Genomic DNA, 23,080 nt, shown 5'->3' with positions numbered 1-23,080 from the left:
TTCAAAAAATGAAATTTTTTGAAATATTTCAAAAAAATGAAGAATTTACGAAAACGATAAATGATAAGAGAAAGAACGATAATTAATTAGGAAACCGAAGAATACCTTTGCTTCAATTAGGTTTGCAGTGAAAAGCTCTTGTTTGGAGGAAAAGTTTGCAAAAAAAAACTTTGAATATTAAGAGCGAATCTAAAATTCAACAAAAAGTGGTTAACAACTGAAATTGTCATTCTGGTGATTTTGTGGTAAAACAAGGAGCTTTTTCCAGCATTGAAATTCCAGTGAGATTGGTCCAGTGTTTGTTCTTTTACTGTTTTCACTAAACAAAAGTTTAAAACTTTCAAACTTGTGTTATTTGCATAAATATTTTGACCGTTTTTCTTGAAATCAAAAAAACTTTTTTTTTGCTTTATATCAGCTGAAACTCATGATCATCCAAAACGAGAGTGACTTAGCGATGATTCCAATGAGTAGTGTGCTATTGATCGCTGTAACAGGTACCATCTTTCTATCAAAAACAGTCTTTTTTTCAACAATTTTTACAAAAATAACAAAATATTTTTTTGTAATGATCCGAAAGCAATGAAAAATTCATCTCAAATGAACGGGGATAGGCTCATACGATGGACAATTGTCCCCGCTATCAAAGATCTCAGAAGTTCCAGGTTAAAAATGTTACTGCAACATGGTTTTTTTTGCATTTTTTCTTTTGTTATTTTAGTTAATCCCTCTTAATCCCTAAAAGTGAAAAAATGCCATTTTTTAACATGGAGACATTTTTACCCTTACTAAACAGAAGTTTTTCTGTAATGGGAACTTGTTAGAGAGCTGATGAAGTAACATACGTATAACGTTTTTCTTTATTCTTGGAGAAAAAGCCTAATCCCCTTAATCCTTTTGATCAAAAAAATTGAAAAATTTAAAAAAAGTGATGTTTTCTTTCAATTGCTTACACAAAAGTTTCATATAGGAACCCTCTATCAACAAAGAGGTCCTCCTGTGCTTCTCAGTCATATTTGCCAACACATGAACCCCTGGTAAAGTCCTTTATTTAGAGGTTAAAGTCTTCTGAAAAAACTCGGCTTTCGATGCAGTTTCAACTGATGTTTCCTGATAGCCTTGGTGACTCCAGGACTTGTTTTCTTGTATGATATACCTTAATATAGACCCGTAGTGTAGATGCCTTTATATGCTCCTTAGCATGCATGCTTCCGCGACATGTAACAAGAGCTTTATCAATTTCGAAATTTTCTAATGTTATTTACTAAAGTTATTTTTACTAAAGTTATTTTTAATTACTAAAGTTATTTTTAATTACTAAAGTTATTTTTACTAAAGTTATTTTTACTAAAGTTATTTTTAATTGTATATTAAAACCATAAAAATGGAAGGTACGTTCAATCTGCATGCTTTTTAAACCATTTTTTTGGTTGTTTAACTTCTGTCTCTGCTTTGACTGAGTGATAGTCATTTTTAAGTTTGAATTTGATTTTTGGCGCGCTTTCAAATTTACTTCAATTTGATTGGCTAATTTCAAATTCAAACTTGCGCGCGCAAACTTTCAAACTTTGCACAGCATAACAGTGAGCTCAGATTGAAATCAGCCATATTTGAGAACTCTTGCATTGAGAAACCGTTTGTTCAAACTTATCTTGAAAATGCCAGAAAAGTGTAACTTTTGTGACAACGTTTACAGCAACAAAAGTAACCGTGCTCGTCATGAACGCACTGTTCATGCTGATGAGAAAGGTATACCCGTATACCGCTGTTCAATTTGTCCAGTTACTCGCCGTCAATTATCTGAAATTCAAATTCACCTCTCTGACTGCCATGGTAGATTTACAAATCTTTGTCATTATTGTAATCTTGCTTTCAACGACAAAAACTCGTTTAACGAACACATCAGAAAACAACACGTGTTACCTGTTCTTGACAACTCGAGAGTTGTCAATCCAATTGTTCATCAACAGGGACAACAACAACAACAACGACAACAGCAACAACAACAACAACAACAACAACGAGGTACCCTCACAGAGTCAGCCTTTAGAAAGAGTCTCCAGTCTTATCGTATTGTAGATAGTAACAACACCGTTGGCCTTCTCGATTTCATGACTGCTCAGAGAGATGAAATCAGTGACATTATAGAACAAAAAACATTGAACGAAGGTCCACAAAAAGTTCAATTCAGTGCGAAACTATCACTTCATAAAGAAGCGCGCGACAACGGAGAAGCATCGGACATTGATATCTACGCCAATTCTGAAATGACACCTGTTCATCATCAATTGTCTGACGAAACGTTTTTTCACATGGTGGAAAAGATGCTCACTGTCCTCTTCGTATTCGCATCTAATGGAAGTGGTTGGATTCTTCAAAAAATTCTGTGGGTTGATTTAAAATTCGCTAAATTTTCGCCAATACGTGGTTCATCTTTTATTGAGCTGCCCCTCTGTCTTCGTAATCAACGCTTTTTATTGAATATACGCAACCATGATGATTTCCAATGTTTCAACTACTGCTTCACCGCTTGGTACCACGAACTGCACGAACCCAACTTAGCTGACCCTTCACGAGACATTAGAACACAATTGACTAACCCGGCTACATACAGGAAACCTGAGGCTACCAAACCCCGCGGTGAGTTTTCTATGCCAATGGGCTTTCACGATATTCATCAGTTCGAAATCATGAATGACGTGCAGGTCAACGTGTTTCAATTTTCAAAAGGAGACCTTCCTATGTACGTCTCCAATAACAAGAACATTGCACCAACGATGGATCTTCTACTCCTGTTTAACGAAGATGTACATCATTATGTTCTGATCAATAACCTCATTAAACTGGTATGCACTGTGAAAGAAAAACAGTTCACAAACAATTTGCGTCTTTGCAGGAACTGTTTTGCTTTTTCCCACTCTGAAGAGCAACATCAAGTTCACGATGATGCATGTCGAAACCATGCACCAGCAACAATAAAGATGCCCGGCGATGATAAAAATTCTTTCCGGTTCAAAAATTTTAAGGCGCGATGGTTTGCTCCATTCACTATTTACTTCGACTTTGAGTCGTTTCTAATGCCAGTCTCATCTTGTCCAGCTAATCCGGACGCATCTTCAACTGAAGTTATCGAACAACACATACCCTCCGGTTTTGCTCTGACTTTGATTGAGAACGGTTTTTCAACACCAAAAGAATTCGTTATCGATAGCTCCGAAAACTGCATGACAAATTTTATTAAAAAACTACATGAGATGGCGCGAGAAGTATACTATTCAAACAGACGCTTTCCGATATATTTGGGACAACAAGTGCCAAATCGAAGTAGTACAATTGAGTGTTGGATTTGTGAAGAACCTTTCGGACCCGAAGATACAAAAGTGTTGGACCATTGCCACCAGCGCGGAGATTTGCTTGGTTTTGCTCATGAAAAGTGCAACTGGATAAGACGCACAATCAATTTCACTCCCGTAATTGGTCACAACATCGCTAACTACGACCTTCATCACATATGCTTGGCACTTCGAGAAATTGAGCCATCAACAACAATAAACGTCATCCCATCTACAGATGAGAAGTACATATCGATGACGTTCGGTGTCCTAATCAAAACAGTCACGGGGAGAGATGGAAAAGTCAGAAAAATTTACGAATATTTACGTCTCATCGATTCTTTCAAGTTTTTAACTTCATCCTTAGAAAAGTTAGTTGCTAACCTACCCGCTTCGGCTTTCGCAATTTTCGATTCAATGTTCGATAGTGACCAGTCAGCTGATGCTCTAAATTTGATTAAAGAGAAAGGAATATACCCCTATTCGTACATGACTGACCGCTCAAAGTTCGCAGAAACAGAACTTCCCCCACTCGAAAAGTGGAAAAACAGCCTAGACAATGGAAAATTGCAAATAACAGAGGATGAACTGCAAAAAGCAAAAACTGTTTTTGATACTTTCCAATGTTGTAACCTTGAAGGATATCATAACTTATATCTGAAGTGCGATACACTCTTGCTTGCGTGCGTGTTTGAAGAGTTTCGGAGACTGTGTATGAACACATATGGACTGGACTGCGCACATCACTACAGTGCCTCAAACCTCGCTGGTGATGCATTTCTCAAAATTTGCCGGGCCAATATTCAATTGTTGACAAATCGAGAACATCTGGAAATTGTTGAAAATATGATTAGAGGAGGTCTCGCATCGGTGTACGATGAACGTTACTTCAAGGCGAACAACAAGTATATGGAGAATTACGACAGTGCGCTCGAGTCGAGTTTTGGTTTCATGGTAGATGCTAACAACTTGTATGGTGGCGTCATGAAAACAGAGCATCTACCTGTTGGTGACTTTTTGCTGGTGGAAGTCCCACTCGAGCAGGTACTCAATACACCAACAGATTCTCCCATAGGTTACATCCTTGAAGTAGATTTGATGTACCCACACAATATACGAGACCTACATCGTGATTTCCCTCTCGCGCCAACAAAAGAACTAGTACCCGATGAGTGGTTGAGCACTTACCAGAGAGAGTTGAAGTTCAATGTCAACATGCCGCGGTCATCTGTCCCCAAGTTACTACAAACCGTTACGGACAAAAAGCGGTACACGCTCCATTACCGGAATCTTCAACTTTATGTACAACTTGGTCTGGTTGTTGACAGAGTACATCGCGTGCTCCAATTCTCTCAAGAAAACTGGATGGAGCCCTATATCAGATTAAACACGGAAAAAAGACAGACCGCGCGGAACAAATTCGAAGAAAATTTGTTCAAACTTATGAACAATAGCGCTTATGGTAAAACCTGTGAGTCAAAAAGAATGAGAATGAAACTTACCTTAGCGCAGAATGCAGATCAAGTGCTCCAGAATGTCTCACGCTTTACCTTCAAGACATTCAAAATTTTCGGCGAAAATTTAGCTGCTATCACGCACGAGCCAAAGAGAATCTTTTGGGATAAGCCAACAATTGTTGGCGCGACAATTCTAGAATTAGCTAAATTTCAAATGTATAGGTTTCACTATAATATAATGAAGCCGCATTTTGATTGTCGCCTGCTATATTCTGACACAGACAGTCTTTTATATAAAATTCGATCTGACGATTTCTACAAGGAATTAGCAGCAAAACCCAATATTTTGTCGGAGTTTGATTTTTCAAATTACCCTAAGGAGCATCAACTTTTCAACAACAACAACAAACTCGTCGTTCTCAAATACAAAGATGAATCCGCCGGAAAACTCATCGACGAGTTTGTTTCGCTGAAGCCGAAGTTATATTCCATAACTTCAACAGGTAAAACAGATTTATGTTCATTTATAACTTTGTTATTATGGTTAGTCATTATCACACATACATCACACTAAACTTTAAGAGAAGCAAGCAAGCATTTCTTTGAAAAACTTTCTGAGGACAAATTGATAAAACTTTTCGCAACTTTTTTGTATTTAGATTCCCGAAAAATCTCTGCAAAAGGTGTTACCAGAGCTGCCAGGGAACAATTAACGCACCAGAAATACAAAGACGCTCTGTTCCTCTCATCTACACTACGAACACCGAACAACAGAATTGTGTCAGACCGTCACGTTCTACAGACTGTTTCAATTAACAAATTGTCCCTGAGTCCCTTCGATGACAAACGTTTCATTCTTGAGGGCGGTATAAAAACTTTGCCGTACGGTCATGCCGACGCAATTGAAGCCACTGATCTTGAAAGTGATCCAGAGTGGGATGCACCGACGCAAGATGAAATCGAGGATCTCTTTGGGGAAGAATGGGAAACGGATAATGAGTCGGACAGCACGCTCCCTGCTTCTACTGAAAGTTGGCAGCCACCCGATCCTGCCCTTGAAAATTGGGAGCCACCTGATCCCGGATTCAACAGAATAATAAACGAATCGGACTTGGATAGTGACGATAATGTCGATTTTGAGGCAGTAATTGACGAAGAATCTCCAATCAATTGTCCATTCATAGATTATGAAGCTGTTGAATCTGAGGACGGAAGAGAAATAACCGATTCGGAGGAGGAAGAAGCAATACCACCGCGTAAAAGGGGTCGACGCACATAAAAAACAGCAATTTTCAGCCTTATTTTTACGTCTGTAATTGTTAAGATTGTGTTTTATGATTTATATTTCAATTAAAACTGTTTAACCTACTCTATTTTATCCCCATTTGTATATATTTTCCCTATGACACTTCAAAAAATTTAAATATTTGCATTTTTTCGTTCATTTCATGCTAATTTTGTTGTAATTTTTCGTTAAAAATGGCTCCATTTTTGTTCAAAACCCATTTCAAAACTCTAACCTACCCGTGCTTAACACTGGTTTCAGTAACAACGCGTTGTCGTGATTTGTAACCTTTCGATTGTACAGATTTTGTGTTCAGTTTTGGTTCAATTTCTCAACCCAAGTTTGTGTTGTTTAGCTAAATTTCAATTGCTAGATTTGAGCAAATTGCGTGGTTTGGTTCTACAGTAAATTCACAGTTTATATCCAGTCTTTCTGATAAGTCTAAATATTTCACTCTTTGATAAGAATAAATAATTCCCTCAAAGGAGGGGGGAAATGTTTGGATAATAATTCGGCATAAACCGAATAATTCCTTCAAAAGCGGGAAATGGAGGGGGAATAGGTTTGGATAATAATTCGGCCGGAAGGGAGCTGTCCCTGCATGTAAAAGGTTGGGTTGTCCTATCCCATGCAAAAGGTTGGGTTGTCATAGCGCATGTATCGGGTTGGGTTGTCCTTCCCAATGCAAAAGGTAGGGTTGTCCTCAGGACAACCCTATCTCTTACATGGGATGACAACCCCCCCCCCCCCCCCGATCTTCCATGGTGTATACGTTACTACTCATGTGGTCTTTTTGTCTTTAAGAACCGAGTTTAGTTTACAAACGAAGGGGAGGGCCCTTCTGGCGAATTACTGTTTGTTTGCAGGGATGAAATTTTGGTGAAAGAGGATTTGAAAGTCAATGCTGCAGATGAAATTGAGTTTTTATTACACTGGTGAACAGAAATCAAAAGGTAGCGAGAAAAAGTTGGTTCAAAATTTTTGATCACCTACGAACTTTTAGATGTCTGCTTTTGTTGTTTTTCATGTTCTAGAGGACCCATTTAGCAAAAGTTACTGGTTTTGTTGTTTCTAATTTGTTCTATTATTATTTCTTTTGTTTAGTTAAACCATATCAATTAATTGAGGCATGTTAACGTCGATTTCATCAACAAATTTTGCATCTTTTTTCAAACGCGTTCTCTTTGTAGGTTTCGCTTTTTCTTCTTGACATTCTGCTTTGTTAACTGTTCTTTTATATAAACAGTTCTCGTTTCACTTTTTTCTCTTTGGACCGCTATAGTGTACTGGAGCCTCGAAAGTGCTCTAATGAGCATGTTTTTTCAGTTGTCCAATTTCACCCTGTCTAACAGGGCATCCATTTTTTTAAGAAACGACAAGCTTGTCTTTTTTTACTAACTTGTGTCCCTTAGTTGTAATTGTTACCCTGAATAATTTTCTGTCTGGTCTAGTAATAATTTTGAATTTCTTTTTGAGTTCTATATGAAAGAAGTTGTGTGGAAACTTTTTTTAAAAAAATTTTTGACTTTTAGTTGAAAGACAATGTTTTTCTCTTTTCTATGTCACGATAGCAAATGATGATCCGTTTAAGTGTCAAGTCTCTCTCTCTCTCTCTCAGGCTATCTTGATGGGATGCTTTATTTCGCAATTGGAAGTTTTTGACAATTCGTTAATCTGCTTGATAGACCTCTTTGTTTGCCTTTCCGTGTTTTTATATTGAATGTGCAGTCAGAAAGTTAGTATGTAATTGAATCTTTCTCCGGAAATTTCTTGTTCAAGGTTTTTGTGATTTATTACTCGCCTGATCGATTATTCGTCTGATGCTTCCGAGTTTTCTTTCTTAAAATAGGATTAAAAGGTAAAGCACGGATGGCAGTAAGTCACGGAGCAGCTCCTTTTTGAGGTCTACGAGTCTCTTGGTGTACAAGTTGACGAAGCTGCTGAGAGCACAAACGGAAAAGATCCGAATTTTTATAATTAAAAAAATTGCAGTGCTTTATCTAATTGAATCGAGCTGAGCGCGGTATTTTTTGCTCTGCGTAGTTCCCAACATATTAAAAGCAATGTTTTATGACTTTGATGTAAATTTATGGTGCCCAATTTTATGATGACATTATAAAAGCAAGGCGAGAGCAGGTAGTTTTAGTACTAATTTTGCCTATTTTAATTATTATTCGAGATTTGTGTTTTTGGAATTGCGCAAATCTAATTTTCTTTGTTAGATTTTTTGTTTAATTTACCCGGTATTACGTCAAATATTGGATCTATGTTATTATAAACAACGGCTACTCCAATGGTTTTTAGATCAGGCTGGGGAAATTAAATGGGCACAATCTTTTGAGCCCATTTCCTAGACATAGGCGGGAGTCCCCGAAGGATGTTTTAAAATCCATTAGACCCTGGAGCTGTGAGGTGGTGGTAGCACAGGCCATGGAATTAATTGGACTCATTTCACTCTCCCAGTCTGAGCTATATATGAAATGCGAAATGTATGGGTGAAATCAAAACACTAACATTTTTACATGCGCTATTATGGTACTGTTTAGCAGTACGATTTAGCACTACTGTTGTATCTAGAGCAAATAATGCAATGTCATGTCTTTAAAGCTTTCATGTGGTTGTTTGCAAGTGAGCTTACTTGTAAAATGGCATCCTAACACTTCTCTCTTATCTGGATGTGGTTGTTACTTTGTGTACCCTAGTGGTGATATTTCCCCAAATTGAAGTGAAATGCTTTGTAGCACTAGAGTGAGCTCATTAATGTTACTTAATGCGTGCAGTTTCAAACAGCAACTGTGTGACTTTGGATCGGGACAACATATACTGTGTTAGAACGTTAGATGGAGCTGAAAAGCTGTATTGATTGAAGTTTTTTTAAAACATGGCAAAAAGGGCTCACCCTTAGAGCTACTGGAATAATTAGTTTTTCATAAGGGAGCAAAAAATACAAACTCGAAAAATTTTTACATGCAAACTGCCTCGGCATTTAAATGAACTAATTTTTTGTCGAGGTACAGTTAATTTAGTTGTTGATTAATGGAAAACCTATTTTTGTCTTGTTTTGATGGGTTCTGTAAATTATAATCAGCTTTGTTTCGGTCGTCATTAGATGTCGATTGAACTCTGATTTTTGACAAATTACTTAGAAAAATATCAATTTTGAGGTTCCGTAATTAGTGCTTTTGCATTTGTTTTTAATCGGAAGTCATTTTGACGGCGGACCCTTATGCTTGCTTTGAGAAAAATTATTATTGCTCGCAAATTCAACAGAATCGACAAAAATTGTTGGGGAAAAGTTAGGCTTGATTCCTAAAAATAGTAAAATCTGCATACTATGGCCAGATACTCTGGAGAGAAAAGACAAGTAATTTCCAAGATGCACAAACATGTATATACTATCCCATTATGCAATAGATGAACTCTATCCAATAGAGTTCATCTATAATTCGATTCATTCTATCCAACAATTGTTAATGAGATGGCAATCTCTACATGCTTTAAAAGGCAAAAACTCAGTATAGCGCTGTGCATGCAACGCAGTGAGGTGTGATTAGTCAAATATGGGCCAGTTTTTTCAAAAGTTTATTCTAGATGTCATACTAGCAATGCTTGTCAACGGTTATTAGTGGGCTTACAGCTTAAACTATCTTTTTTTTTACTCCTTCTCTGCATTTTTTTGGAAGTTTTCTGTTAGAGCAGTGTGATTTTTTGTTGAGCTACATAAAAATTTGTTTATTGAAAATCAGCCTATGATTAATTGCTCTCAAACACAGTTAGTTGCATTTAATTGGATCTTGGAAACTGTAATGTTTTTGCTTGAAAGCTTTTTGCCTCACCGATTAAACTTTTCGTCGAGAGAAACAGGTTGCATGTAATGCTTGAGGGCACTAGTTATCCAACCAAAATTTTGGTTGGTTTTGACACCCAAATCCTTTTTCCGAACCAATTCATTGTTTAACGAAACTATCGAGTAACCCAATTTCAGGCCCATATCATTTCACTGGCCCATAAAGATCGAGTAACTCGGAAAATGATGGGAGAATTTGAAAGTTTTTTTTTTAAAAAAATACAAAAATTTGTGATATTAAATTGTTGAAAACCATTCCACTGACCCTAGCAACCATGCAGTAACCTATTATCAAACCCTAGAGGCGGTTCCCTAGCCCTCTCAAAAATAAATTTTCAAAAACTTGAAACAATTAGCGAAAAATGCTTTGACTCTGGTGTTAAAGTTGGCATAAACAACCGAAGTAAAAGAAAAAAATTATACATAAGAAGACATTAGCATAATAGCATTATAAACTTTGACAGACCTTTAAAATAAACAAATTATTAACTCCATGAGGTTTTGACTTTTTCCGACCATAGGAAATCGGATTTGTTAGGTCACCGTACTTATCTAGGTAGGGAAAACACAGAAAAGCCTTTTTGTCGAATGTCCTACAACCCAATTTTTAAGGACTACTCTTTTTCTTATTACAGAGGCATTTAAAAGAACGAAAGAATGGAGATCAACGAATGGAAAATAAAATGTGAGACAGCCGCTTGCTTATTATATCTTGGTGGTATAAAATTCTCGGGGGTTAGTCTTTACGCTCAGTTAATTGACTATTTAATTGCAATTAATTCTCTTGTCATGTAAATTTGTTTCGAATCATGTTTACAAGGTGCTAGCGAAAATAACTCACTTTCTAATCTATGAAGCCTACTGATTTTTTATGTTTTGTCGTGAGAATTTATTAGAAAGCAGAAAAAATCCATATTAAGAAGAGAAATATGCTCACTTATATAATTGTCATTTTTTAATGTACTTACAGGGCGTTAAAAGATATAAGCAAAAATGTTATCAAAATTTATCCATTAAGGTGTAATTTCTTCCCTGAATATCGCGGAAAATTGCTGCTGAAGGCTTTTCAATGAAAAGTGCAAATTTTCATAATTGGTATAAAATAAGCCGTTCTCCAAATTTTTTCTGCATAATGAGATGTGCTCACTTTTAAAAACATTTTATTAAGTTCACATTAACATTTTCTTAAGTTCACAATAATGCAGAAATTACTACTTTTGCGTTTTTCTAATTTTTTTGTTTCTTCAAACCAATAAGCAATTTTCCTCAAAATGAGGTAAAAACCAAAAAATTTTTACGAGGTAAAGAATTGCAATGTCTTAGTGTTGCTAAATCATTGCCCAGCTATCAGCATCTTTTGCCCACTGAAAAGAATGGTTAACAATTTTTATTATATTTGAAAAAAATTGCGTTGAAAATGGCCAACCCTCCCTTGTGTCAGAGATGCTGATAGCTTGGCAAAGATCAAAATAATTCGTTTTGTGGCGGAGAAACCTTTCAGCGGTCCCTTCTATGCATCCTGCTTCGTTAATAATCAATGAGCCTAAAGTTGAAAAGTCTTAAGTGAATAAGTCAGAACTCGATAAAAGATTGTTAAAAGTTGATAAAAGTTTCCCCCATATTGGCAAGTTTTTCGCTGAGTTGTTAACATGTCTTTTTTCAATTATCTACAACCGTTATCTTCTACTTATTTTCTCTTATTACTGCTGCATTTCAAAGACCAAAACATTGCAGGGTCACCGTGGATATTTTGTGATCTTTGTATTATCGATTTGTCAAGCTGTTTTACACTGTGTTAATTGACAATTTAGAATTTAGTAGCAAATCTGGAATTGTGTGTACTAGGCCTTAGTGGAAAAGATTTTTGCTTTGCATCAGTTAAAAAGAAGCTCTTAAAAAGTTTTGGAAGATCTTAAAATTTAGGATTTCGAAGATTTCATTGTGGTGTCTTTTGATGCAACTTTTTATCAAACGTTTTGACTTTTGTCCTCAAAAATGTAAGAAACGGGTAACGCCCGCAGGGCTTTAAGTCGCTGAGCTGTTCCCTTTGGAGATTTTGTGGTCTCTAAGTGTACAGTTCATGGATGCTGCCGAGAAGACATATAGTCATGGAGTAAAGGGCAGTTTAGGCGGTTTGGACCCCCTCTCCATTCCCACCGTTAGCAATTGACCTGACGGTAGTCGTTTATGTTTCATATTTGGTTTTTAAATAATGCAGTTTGTTGTTACTTTCCTGGAAAGGAAACTAAGGAGCTGTGCGAGTACGTGTAAGTAAGATCAAAGTTTCCGCTCTACAATTTTGTGAATTTATGATTTTGTGGCGTTAATATGTCGATCATTGTTTAATTGGACGAAATTGCCGTGCAATTTATTTTCTTGACTAAATGGGACATGAGTAGTGGGTAAAAGGTGCTCTCCAAGCGCATTTCAAAATTGAAATGCGCTTGGAGAGCACCTTTTACCCACTACTGACATGTTTCTGAACTTATTTTTCATCTCTTTATTTAAAAAAGTATAAAAGTTTGCAGTTTAACTTAGTTTCCCGATTTGTAGGTCGCTGTGCTATTTTTATAGCAAGGTTTTGTGCTTATAGTCGTGCTTGGCCGGAAGTATTGAGAAATTGGTACCGTAGTAGCAGTTGCGTTGTGGCTGTCGGAAAATTGAACAAATGAAATTTTTTGGTTTCAAAAAGCATAGTTTTCCGTGTCCGGACAAAACAGTCCCAGACAAAACAGTCCCAGACAAAACAGTCCCAAATTGCAAAATATTCCCAGACAAAACAGTCCCATAGTTTTCCATTTTGTGATGGATTTAAGTTATTGTTGTTTGTTCTTTCCTTCAAAAAGGTTTTAAAATGCAATATTTCTTACATGTCTTGAAGAAATGAAAATTGAGATGCTCAAACCTTTTTATTAAATATTAAAAAATACCTACTGTAAAAGCACTCGAGGCTGAACGGGTTTTTGTTCCTACTGATCAATAATTGTACTGCTCATGATTGACGTTTTTGACAGGAACCGTGTGACGTTTCTGACAGGAACTTTTCGATTTTCAAAAACTGACAGGTCTTTCGATATAGCCATTTATCACTCAGTAAACAGACTACTTCAATAATGAGATAATTTTCCATCTTTCTGTGTTTTAGATGGCCGTGTATTCTATGCCAAGTAAGTACTTTCACCATTCTTAGGAAAATGAATTATATCTATTGTTATTGAAAATTCTGTCTTTTTAGTGAGCGGGAGAGGACAACAACTTGGATTCATCCTCAAACAGGAGAACCCATGGGCACTGGTTTCTTCCAGAGAAGAGGTATTTTAATTTCAAGTGGCTCGTGACCAACTAAGCCATCGGATTATGAAAATTCGATTGAAAATAAACTTTTTCCACCATACACAGCTTCTTGATGACGATTAATGGCTCTCAAACGAAATTTGTAGCCATTTTATTAGTCCCGTGGTCCTTTTTTGCGATTTTTTCGTCTCACACTTTAAACTTCAAGTGCTCAGAAACGGGATAAACAGGTGAAGCCCCGAGGTCATTAGCTGAATGAGCAAATGCTTAGAATTATGACCCTTGACTCCCCTCCCTCAGTCCCCTCCTCTTCGATCACCCCTTACCCCACTCTTCAGTAGCCCCCACCCCATCACCACCACAGAAAAGCATAGTTAAATACATCTTTGTTTAATAGCCGCAAAGCGATAGCTGAGGTTATTATTGGCCTTGTCTTGGTTTTTCTTTATTTCGTCAAGATTTTTGTTACGACCATATGGCGTCACAATTCAAATCTGCTTTTTGTTCATTCGTTCATGCAATTTCAACTGAATTGGGTGCGGAACGTTATTTTTCAATCTTAGTGGAGCGAATTTTTTTTAAATAGCCGCACAGCGATAGCTGGGGCTATTATTGGCCTTCTCTTGGTTTTTTTTTATTTCGTCGTCATGTTTTGTGTTACGACCATATGACGTCACAGCCACTTTTTGTTCATTCGTTCATGCAATTTCAACTGAATTGCATGTGTGACGTCATTTTTCGCTCTTAGTCGAGCGAGTTCTTTGTTCAAGCGCTTGATTAAATTTTTGGTCACGCTTGACTTACCTCACTCTCAAAAATGACTTCCTCAGTTTGAAATTGACTTTTATTTACTTTAATTCAAAGAGATAAGGTCAAATGGGTGTGTATCACTCTAAATGAAGGTTATTTGAGATCAGCTAATAGAGGCAGCAATAACTTATAAAGATTTTTAATCAAAATATAACATCAGCCTTCAATGAAAAGACGAATTTTTTTGGTCTGTCTATTTTACTGTTTTTCTTGGACTGCCGATCTACGAATCTATTGCGGCTATTTTCTGGCAATCTGCCAGCTATGTTTTGTTATTCGCGTGGTTAATTTTTCGGTCGCACGTGACTTACATCACTCTCCCAAAAAGACTTCCCCACTCTGTGACTGACTTTTCTTTACTTTGATTCAAAGATATAAGGTCAAGTGATTGTGTGTGTGTCACTCTAATTGAAAGTTATTTGAGAGCAATTAATAGAAGCATCAATAAGTTGTACAGATTCTTACTCAAAATCTAATATCTCAGCTTTGATTAAAACGACATTTATTTTTGGTCTGTTATGTTTCCGAGACTGCAGATCTACAAAGCTACTGCGGCAACTATGTTTTCTTTTGTCTCATTGTTTGAATTCTATTCGTAATCGTGTAATCATTGGAGTCAACGGAGACTATTGTTTGGCAATCTGCTGGCTCTAATTTCCCTGGCTTGAATCAGTTTTAAATTGTTTTGTTTACGACTTCCGATAAAATGTTATTATACTTCGGCACCTTTTTTGTGTCAATTGTCTGAGCAGTTCTCTTATTAGTTTATGAAAGAATTTGGCCTGAGAGTAATTTGTTTGTCGTTGTTTGGTTTTGTTAGTATTAAATGTACATAATTATGTCTATTTAACGGAATTTGTCTCTGGCTGTTCCTGAACAAAACATAATTATAGTTCAAAAGGTTTGAAGAATAATCATGGAGGGTTGAGATCATGAATTGTTCTCAAATGTAGTTTGCCTTGTTTATATCAGTTTGCCTACTTTAACCAATTTTTTGCTTGATGAATTTGCTTTTCGTCTCACCCATTTGAATTTTTGTCCTTAAAAGTGGTATAAATAGGTAACGCACGGAGGGAATTACGTTCTCTTAGAGGCTTTCGGCTTACTGGTCTCTAAGTATGTGATACACTGCAACTATTCGGAGACTTAAATTCAATTCACCAGCACCCGTGTCCCCCACACTTCGTTCCTCTACCCTTCCCTCTCCGCACTTCACCTCAATCCCCACCCCTGCATTTCGCTCCACCCTTATTCCAGCCCGCTTGATCCCACAAACCTTCAGTTAAGCTAAAGCTAGCCTCTGTAAACTTAACCGAGATACAAAACCAACCGCCCGCTGCTTGTTTGAGAGCGATTCGGTCGAAGTTAGTCGGTTAGGTTTGATTTTTGTCTTATATACCGAATTTGTTGCTATCTATCCTTAATAAACATTCATCTTTTTTACTTTTTAACAAAAGTTTTTCACATTTTTTTTTGTTATGCAATGTAGAGTAGTTTCAATGTCTCACCTTTTTGTTCTCGCTTTAAGTGTGTCATATGTTAAACGTAAAGCACGATCTGCGCTCAAATTTTCCTTCAACAATTCTGTGCCAAAGCTTTTTATATATATTTGAGCAATATTGTAAACGAATCCATGGTTTGCATTGTTCTATAGTATTTTTAATTGCTCTCATACGAAGTTAGTAGCAAATATATTAGTCATGTTGATCTTTTATGCGCCTTAGCGCTTTACCGCTTTTTCGTATGACCCATTTGACTTTTCGTCCTTAAAAACTTGATAAACAGGTAGCGCCCAGCGGGCATCAAGTTTCATTAGAGGCCCTTAGCCGCTTTTGGTAGTCCTTCAAGTGCTTAATGTCATGAAGCTTTTGAGAAGGCCATAGTTTAAATTTAAAAGATTTTTAGACTTTTCGAGCCCAAAATGTTGCAATTTTTCGTTTTGTCATTTTTCGAACTTTTTGTTGGAACACTCTAAAATTGAGGCAGGCTGACTTTTTATGACAATTTCAAGAGCCATATGTTTTGATAATCCGAATGAAATTACGCGAATTTATACTAATTTTCACAATTTTTCGAGTTTTGCACCCCTAGTGGTCAAGGAACTTTTAAAGTTTGATAATAGGTTTTTGCATAGTTTCTATTTGTAATGGAATGGTTTTCGACATTTTTTAAAGCATTTTTTAACAAAACTTGCAATTTTCAATTTTGTCTGACATTTACTGTCATTTTTCAAGTTTTTTCTGACCCAGATGCCAGAAAACATCTTTAAGGGTTTGATAATAAATTACTGATAGTTTTTTTAGCCATGGAGTTTTCAACTTTAATTATCAGAAATTATAGTAATTTTTCAATTTTTTTTCAAGTTTTTTTTGAAAATTTTTGTCATTTTTGAGGTTTTTCCAGCAGAACTTCCTCTAAGGAACAAGGAACCGCCTTTAAGGTTTGATAATAGATTACTGCGTAGTTTCCAGATGTAATGGAATGTTTTTTAAGATTTTTATCTCACGAATTCGGGCATTTTTAAAAAAATATATTTGTAATTTTCTAGCTTTTGAATGTTTTTGAATTTCTGATTTTTTTCCGCCACCAGGGGCCCAAGGACCTCCTCCAGGGTTTGATAACGAGCTGCTGCATAGTTTCTAAAGTTAATGGAATGGTTAGCAGTATTTTAATTACACGAGTTTCTTCTCTGACTTTAACGACCATTACTGGCCAAAGAAACTTTTTAATTCTTGCAGATTGGTTACATGAAAATTGTTTAAGACATATAAACTGATTTTTACTGGAACACTGAATGTTCATTGAAATTGCTTGCATACGGGTTTTGTTGACTATTTGAAACACGTAGAACAGGAACCAAAATTTCGAGACATTTAAACTACACTGCATTACTAAACCCGAAAAAAATGTGAACAAAACTTTTGTTAAAAAAGTTAGGATCTTTTACGTTTTGGTCCCCTAGTGCGTTTTATACCCCCAGTTACAGAGCACGTGCCATTACATAGTAAATCATTATGTAAAAAATATGGCACTTGCGTTTGGGAGGTGCAAATAATATGCACCCACTTAGCTGGGAAGGGCCACAAACGGAAAGGATCCTAATATCGTTTAAAATATGGGGAAACGAAGCTTTACGAGAACGGAAATCGCGTGGGATGTTATCAGGACTTACACGTTACAAAATCAACTTGTCAGATCTTGCACTAAAAAAACATCTGAGATCTTTTCCTTTTGTGCCCCCCACCCCAGCTTAGTGGGTGCATATTTGCAGCCCCCAGACACACGTGCCATAATTTTGATTTATGATTTACTGTGTAATGGCACCACGTGCTCTGTAACTGTGGGGATGATAACGTACTCAAGGATGGGGGTGAGGCACAGACGGAAAAGATACAGATCTAAGCTTTAAGAGGAACTGTTTTTTTATAAGAGCGGATAAGATTCTTAATTATACGAAGTCTCTTACGACAAAATATTGCAACGTTCTTTTTCACGAGGTTCGAAAATTGTGTCTTAAGAAATGTATGTGAAGCATAGTTGCAAAAAGTTCATTTGTGAAAATTAATTACAAAAATAACTAGTCTTTTGAGTACCAGCGATCATTTTTGCTTGACAAAAAATTCACTAGCTAGTCATTTGAGTACCAGCGATCATTTTTGCTTGACAAAAAATTCACTTCAACAAAACTCATTCTAGGAATAATGTCATCGAAGCAAATAAAGATAAGTCAAACTTGCAACTAATTTATGTCAGGTGAATAAGTTCAATCTGCTTTTTTACGTCTCTCAAAAGTGTTGCAAGCGCTGATACTGATTGATGACTGAGAAAATTGAACTTGAAAATTGAGAAATATTCAGTTATTGAGAAACTTTTTGGTTACAATCAGATAAGAAAAACGTATATTATGTATGCTCTGATTATTTTCCTATCATATGCGCTAAAATGCATCACCATACAGGCTCTTATAACGGTTTGCAAGAAACGCGTTAGATGTTACCCTGAATTTTTTTCGAACATTGGTTTTGCTGAATACAGTTTTAACGAGGACAACAATTCTATTTGAATGTCAAAATATTACATCTAAATGCCGGCCCTACTTAACATTTTTGTGATCCATTAAACGGGTCCTTCCCATTATGCCCCCCCCCCCGCCAATGTAATACACCCATTATGGTTTATTGGCGTGAGGACAACATACCCAATGCCATTATACCCAATTCATTTTGATATTTTCGTTCAATATCCAACTCCAAATTAGCAGGCGCTATTACACGTATGTTTTAACATACTTAATGGCCGTGGCCATGCCTCAGCGGCCCGTGGGACTTTATTTGAAACTATCACAACCGAATATGGGATTAAATTATCCTCTTAAGTATGTTAAAACGTACGTGTAAGATCGACTGCTTATTTGTGGTAGGATTATTGAACGAAAACATCAGAGTGAAAAACATATTGGGTATAATGGCATGGCGTATATGGGCATTGGGTATAATATGGAATTGGGTATATTGCTATGTAAACGGTATATTTACCATGATGTGGGGCTATATGTTATAATGGGAAAGTTACCGTAAAACTGTCAGTGCGTTAGTGTTCATACAATTATACAATACTTATCAGCCTGTCAACTTTGGCAGCTTTGATGAAAAATGTTGTTCTGACTTCGAAAGGAATGTTGTTCTGTGCCTCAAAGTAATCAGGATGAGTTGATCGATGTTTCTCATTGATGGTCTTGGTTTAACATTCACAATTGCAATCTTCCTTATTAATTCCACCTCAAATCCTCCCTTTGCAAGTTGAAGTTTATTATTGTACAATACGTTATGGACACACACTAAGATAGGAGGATCTTCCCGTTTGTGCCCCCCCCCCTCTCAGCTTGGGTGCATATTATTTGGGGTTAATCAAGTCCCCCTCCAGTGTTTTTATGCCCTAAATTACAATTTGGGATCTTTTCCGTTTGTACCCCCTCCGTTTGTGGGAGGGGGCAGAATAGACCCGTTATTTTCACCCCTACACGTACAAGCCATATCGGTAATAGGGAGGGGGGCAGAAACGGTGTGGTTTCTCAACAGTGCACACTAAAAAAAGTGCTGGTAAATTTACCTTAACAATGTTAAGGTACACCCCCCAGTTAAGGTGAAATTAAGGTGAATGTTGTCTTAATTTAGCCTGAACTTGAGTTAAGATTTAAAAAAATACCGGAACTTAGTTAAGGTCAATTTACCTGAATTCAGTTGGAAAAATATCTTATTATGCTTAAAATTAGTAAGTCGGCTTTGAATGTGATTTCATTGTATATGCACTGCAATATTTCAGACTTACCGATTGGTTGGGAACAAGCAATAACCCCAGAAGGTGCAATATACTTCATCAAGTAAGTATTCTGCTTAGATTATATTGGGACAATTTTGTGAAATTTTGAGCTGTAATTCAGACGCAATTTATTGAAAATTTTCGCTCCTGGGTGGGCTCGAACCACCAACCTTTCGGTTAACAGCCGAACGCGCTAGCCGATTGCGCCACAAGAGCTGATTATCTGCATGCAGAAGAAAGATGTGAACATTGTCAGTGAACTTCAGGGAGCAATCAAGACAAAGCGCTTCTTGGGAGTAACTTTGTGAAAAACACTGGGATAAGAACAACGAATTTAAGCCTAAACTAGTCGATAAAAAAGAGATATTTTCCGTTTGTGCCCCTAGCTTAGTGGGTTAATGTTATTTGCAACCCCCAGACGCACGTGCCATATTTTAACATAATGATCTACTGTGTAATGACACGTGCTCTGTAACTGGGGGTGCAGAACGTACTGGGGGGCTCAAACGAAAAAGATCCAGAAGAGAATATACACTGATTCGGCCCCAGTTAGGATAGGAAAGCTAGCATTGATTTTTAATACCCGATTTATCGTCTTTGTTGGCTCTGATTGCTTTCATATCTGATTTTTATAACGTCAAGCAAAATTTTGTAAAGCTGCACTGAAATTTGCCTTGCCGCTTGTTAAACATGTTGCGTGATTTTTTTCTGTAGTCCAGTTTTTCTTTGCTCATTCATTCTGCTGAAACGCATCTAAACAGCAATTTCTGGCAAAACAATCTTAAATGAACTGACTCATTCTCGAAAAAAAAAATCAAAAAGAATCTAAATCAACCCATATACCCAATTTCTGATAACTTATAAGCCTCTCAGTGTCTATTATTTAGGCGCTCTCCTTTTTTCTTTTTACTTTACGTTTTGATTCCATTTTTTGTTATACAAAAGTCACGAGTTTCACGTTTGACTCCTGACGTACTCCACTCACTATTTCAACTGAATGAATTTTAAATTCTTTTGTTCATGGAATTACGCAATGTATGAATACGGTCCACGTCAAGATAGCAAAGTCAAAAGAAACAGGATAAATGTAAAATCCGGTCCATCAATTCAAACCATTCGAAGCCTTAGATTATCGAAGTTTGATAAAGCGATTGCTAGCTGGCGTTAATATTAACCTTTATACCATTCAGTTTAGAAGCTGGATTAGGTTTAATTTCAGATTCTAAAGGGAAATTGCGCACCAAACACCTTGTGATTCTCAGAAAAAATTATGTCAATTTTCTTCTGTTTACTTCTTCAATCCCGATGTACGTCAAGTGGGCCATTGTCTATTTTCTCCGGCAACTTGCTGGCTATATTTAGCGGTTACATTGTCGATTGGTATTGTACTACCCAATCCTATCAATAGGAAGCAGGGGTAAGCCTAAAACAGCCTGTTAAATTGACAATATTTTGTCGATCATTTTGAAAACAATCATCTATACAAAATTACAAACAATCATTTTTCGTGGTCATGAAAAATCAATCGTAACTACGTTCAGGCAAGTTTCCTGGCGTACAGGTATTTTAAATGCAGCTTGAAAAGGAGTTATATTGATCTCATTTTTGAATCAATTGATGAAGATCAGTTTAACATAAAGGGGATCGAAAAGACATCGATCAGTCAAACGGCGTGAGTAAACTATTTAAACCAGTGTTTTTTCAAAGTTCTTATCGACTTGGAAGTTTTACATTCATTTGGACATAAATGTTCTGAGGTGATTATTAAACTGTTCAGTTTTTCCACATTTTTCAGCTATACGAGCTTTTTTCTATTTCCCACACCAGAGTTGATTACTTTGGGTTATTTGAAGTTTGTGTGACGTACTATGAAGGGATGGTGCTGTCTTTACACTTGCTTAACAACAAGAGCCATATACATCGAAGTAGTCCAGTCTTGTTTAGCTTTCATTGACAAAATTCATAGCACGACTTGGCTACCCCAGAGAGTGTTCAGGGACAACCAAAATATTTATGTTGGTGTGCTGCCAAAGAACTGAACGAATGGGACAAAAAGTTAAGACCGAAACTGAATTTCGCCAGAAAAATATTATTTGGAAATGCAACCACCTCTCAAGACCCACATTTTGATGGAATCTGGAAAGACTGGTTCAAAAATGAAAGAACGCCATTATTGCAATCTTGGACAAACTTAGCGTCACAAAGTTCTCAGTACGACATTGTCTTTTAGCAAACTCTCAACGCAAGATCCCTGAGAGAATTCATTGACGACGCAGAAATTGTGACAACGCTAACATCCAGTGAGTTGTTGCGGCGCGATATTGCTAGTGCTCCATTCTTGCCATACAATGAACGTTACCACAATCGGAGAAAATCCTTCAAAAGGCTCAAATCTATGCCAATTTGATCTGGAAGGAATGGACTCAAATATCTTCAAAAAATGCAGATTTCAAAATGGCCGAAGGATTTCAAAATGGTTGAAGGAGATTGTGCGCAACCTGAAAGAATGTTTGGATGACCCATGAGTCAATGAAGCGATGTGAATACCAAATTTGACGAATTTTGCGAATTCTCACTGCCAAAGATAGCGTTTTGCGATCAGCTGGCATCAAAATGGTACAAGGAGAATTCAGCCGACCACTAGTGAAACTGATACCAGTATTCCATGATGGTGTTCCCGAGGTCGAAAACAGGGCCGGCAATGTTGTTATCACTATTAAGCAGCAGCGTGAATAACAAGACATCAGAAAATGAGTTAAAAGTCAAAAAACTTTAGAATTTGTGAATTTTCGAACTAACCTAAACCTGAAAAGTTGGATCGGAAAATCTTTCCAGCTCACCCAATGATTTTCGGAAGGAAAACTCTAAGCGCCCGATGCTTTCCTACGTGCTTAGGGTACGAACCACATTAAGCACTTTTGATTATGAGCAATTGTGAACTGAGTTATCAAACCAAAAATGCTGAATCCTGATCGACGAAAGCTTTTAATTCGAGGTTAGGGTAACCATTAAGCCACCCATGAACTTAACAAACCGAATCGCATCGTATCCATCAAATTGAGCACTTGTCTAGTGCACGACTTTTTTCAAGTTTTTGTCTGTCTATAGTAAAATTTTTTTGATAGGTTTTTTGAAGTTATTTGATCTCTGAGATGCTTTTTAATAGTCAAAGGCCATATTTGAGTAATGAAATCAAAGGGGAACCCTGAGCGACCATAGCTTTTAATACTTGCTTAGGGTAACCTTTAAGCCACTGATGAACCTAACGAACCGAATTGAATCATATCCATATTGATCACTTGTAATTATGAGCATTAGTGAAACGAGTTAAACCATAAAACTTAGAATTTGTGAATACACGAACTAACCCAAATCTGATAAGTTGGTATCTATGTTCTGTCCTGCCTCACGAGTTTGGGAAGGGAAACCCTTAGCGACCAAAGAATTTAATTCGAGTTTAGCGTTACCATTAAGCCACCCATGAACTTAACAAACCGAGTCGCATCATATCCACCACATTGAGCTCTCTTATAGTGCACGATTTCTTTCAAGTTTTATCCGTCTATAATAAAATTTCTTGATAGGTTATTTAGAGGTTATTTGATCTCTGTGATGCTTTTTATAGTCAAAGGCCATATTTGAGTAATCAAATCAAAGGGATACCCTGAGCGACCATAGCTTTTAATACGTTGCTAGGCTAACCTTCAAGCCACCGATGAACCTAACGAACCGAATT

The 23,080-nt window shown here is 36.8% G+C and overlaps 1 protein-coding gene and 1 non-coding gene across 3 annotated transcripts in view; one reads left to right on the top strand and one right to left on the bottom strand.

The window, feature by feature from the left end:
- Positions 1-23,080, top strand: part of LOC142344413 (uncharacterized) — a 112,663-nt gene that overhangs the window by 16,352 nt on the left and 73,231 nt on the right. For both annotated transcript variants that reach the window (XM_075396032.1, XM_075396031.1), the window contains exons 2-4: positions 13,067-13,088; positions 13,157-13,233; positions 19,348-19,405. In XM_075396032.1, the coding sequence (XP_075252147.1) occupies positions 13,067-13,088; positions 13,157-13,233; positions 19,348-19,405 (157 nt within the window). The remainder of the gene's footprint in view (positions 1-13,066; positions 13,089-13,156; positions 13,234-19,347; positions 19,406-23,080) is intronic.
- On the bottom strand, positions 19,487-19,560 carry Trnan-guu (transfer RNA asparagine (anticodon GUU)). Its single transcript has one exon. It is a non-coding gene; the product is annotated as a tRNA-Asn (tRNA).

Source organism: Convolutriloba macropyga, chromosome 8 (genome assembly GCF_964194025.1).
Source record: "Convolutriloba macropyga chromosome 8, txConMacr16.3, whole genome shotgun sequence".
NCBI lineage: Eukaryota > Metazoa > Xenacoelomorpha > Acoela > Convolutidae > Convolutriloba > Convolutriloba macropyga.
This window is presented reverse-complemented; position numbering and strand designations above follow the sequence as displayed.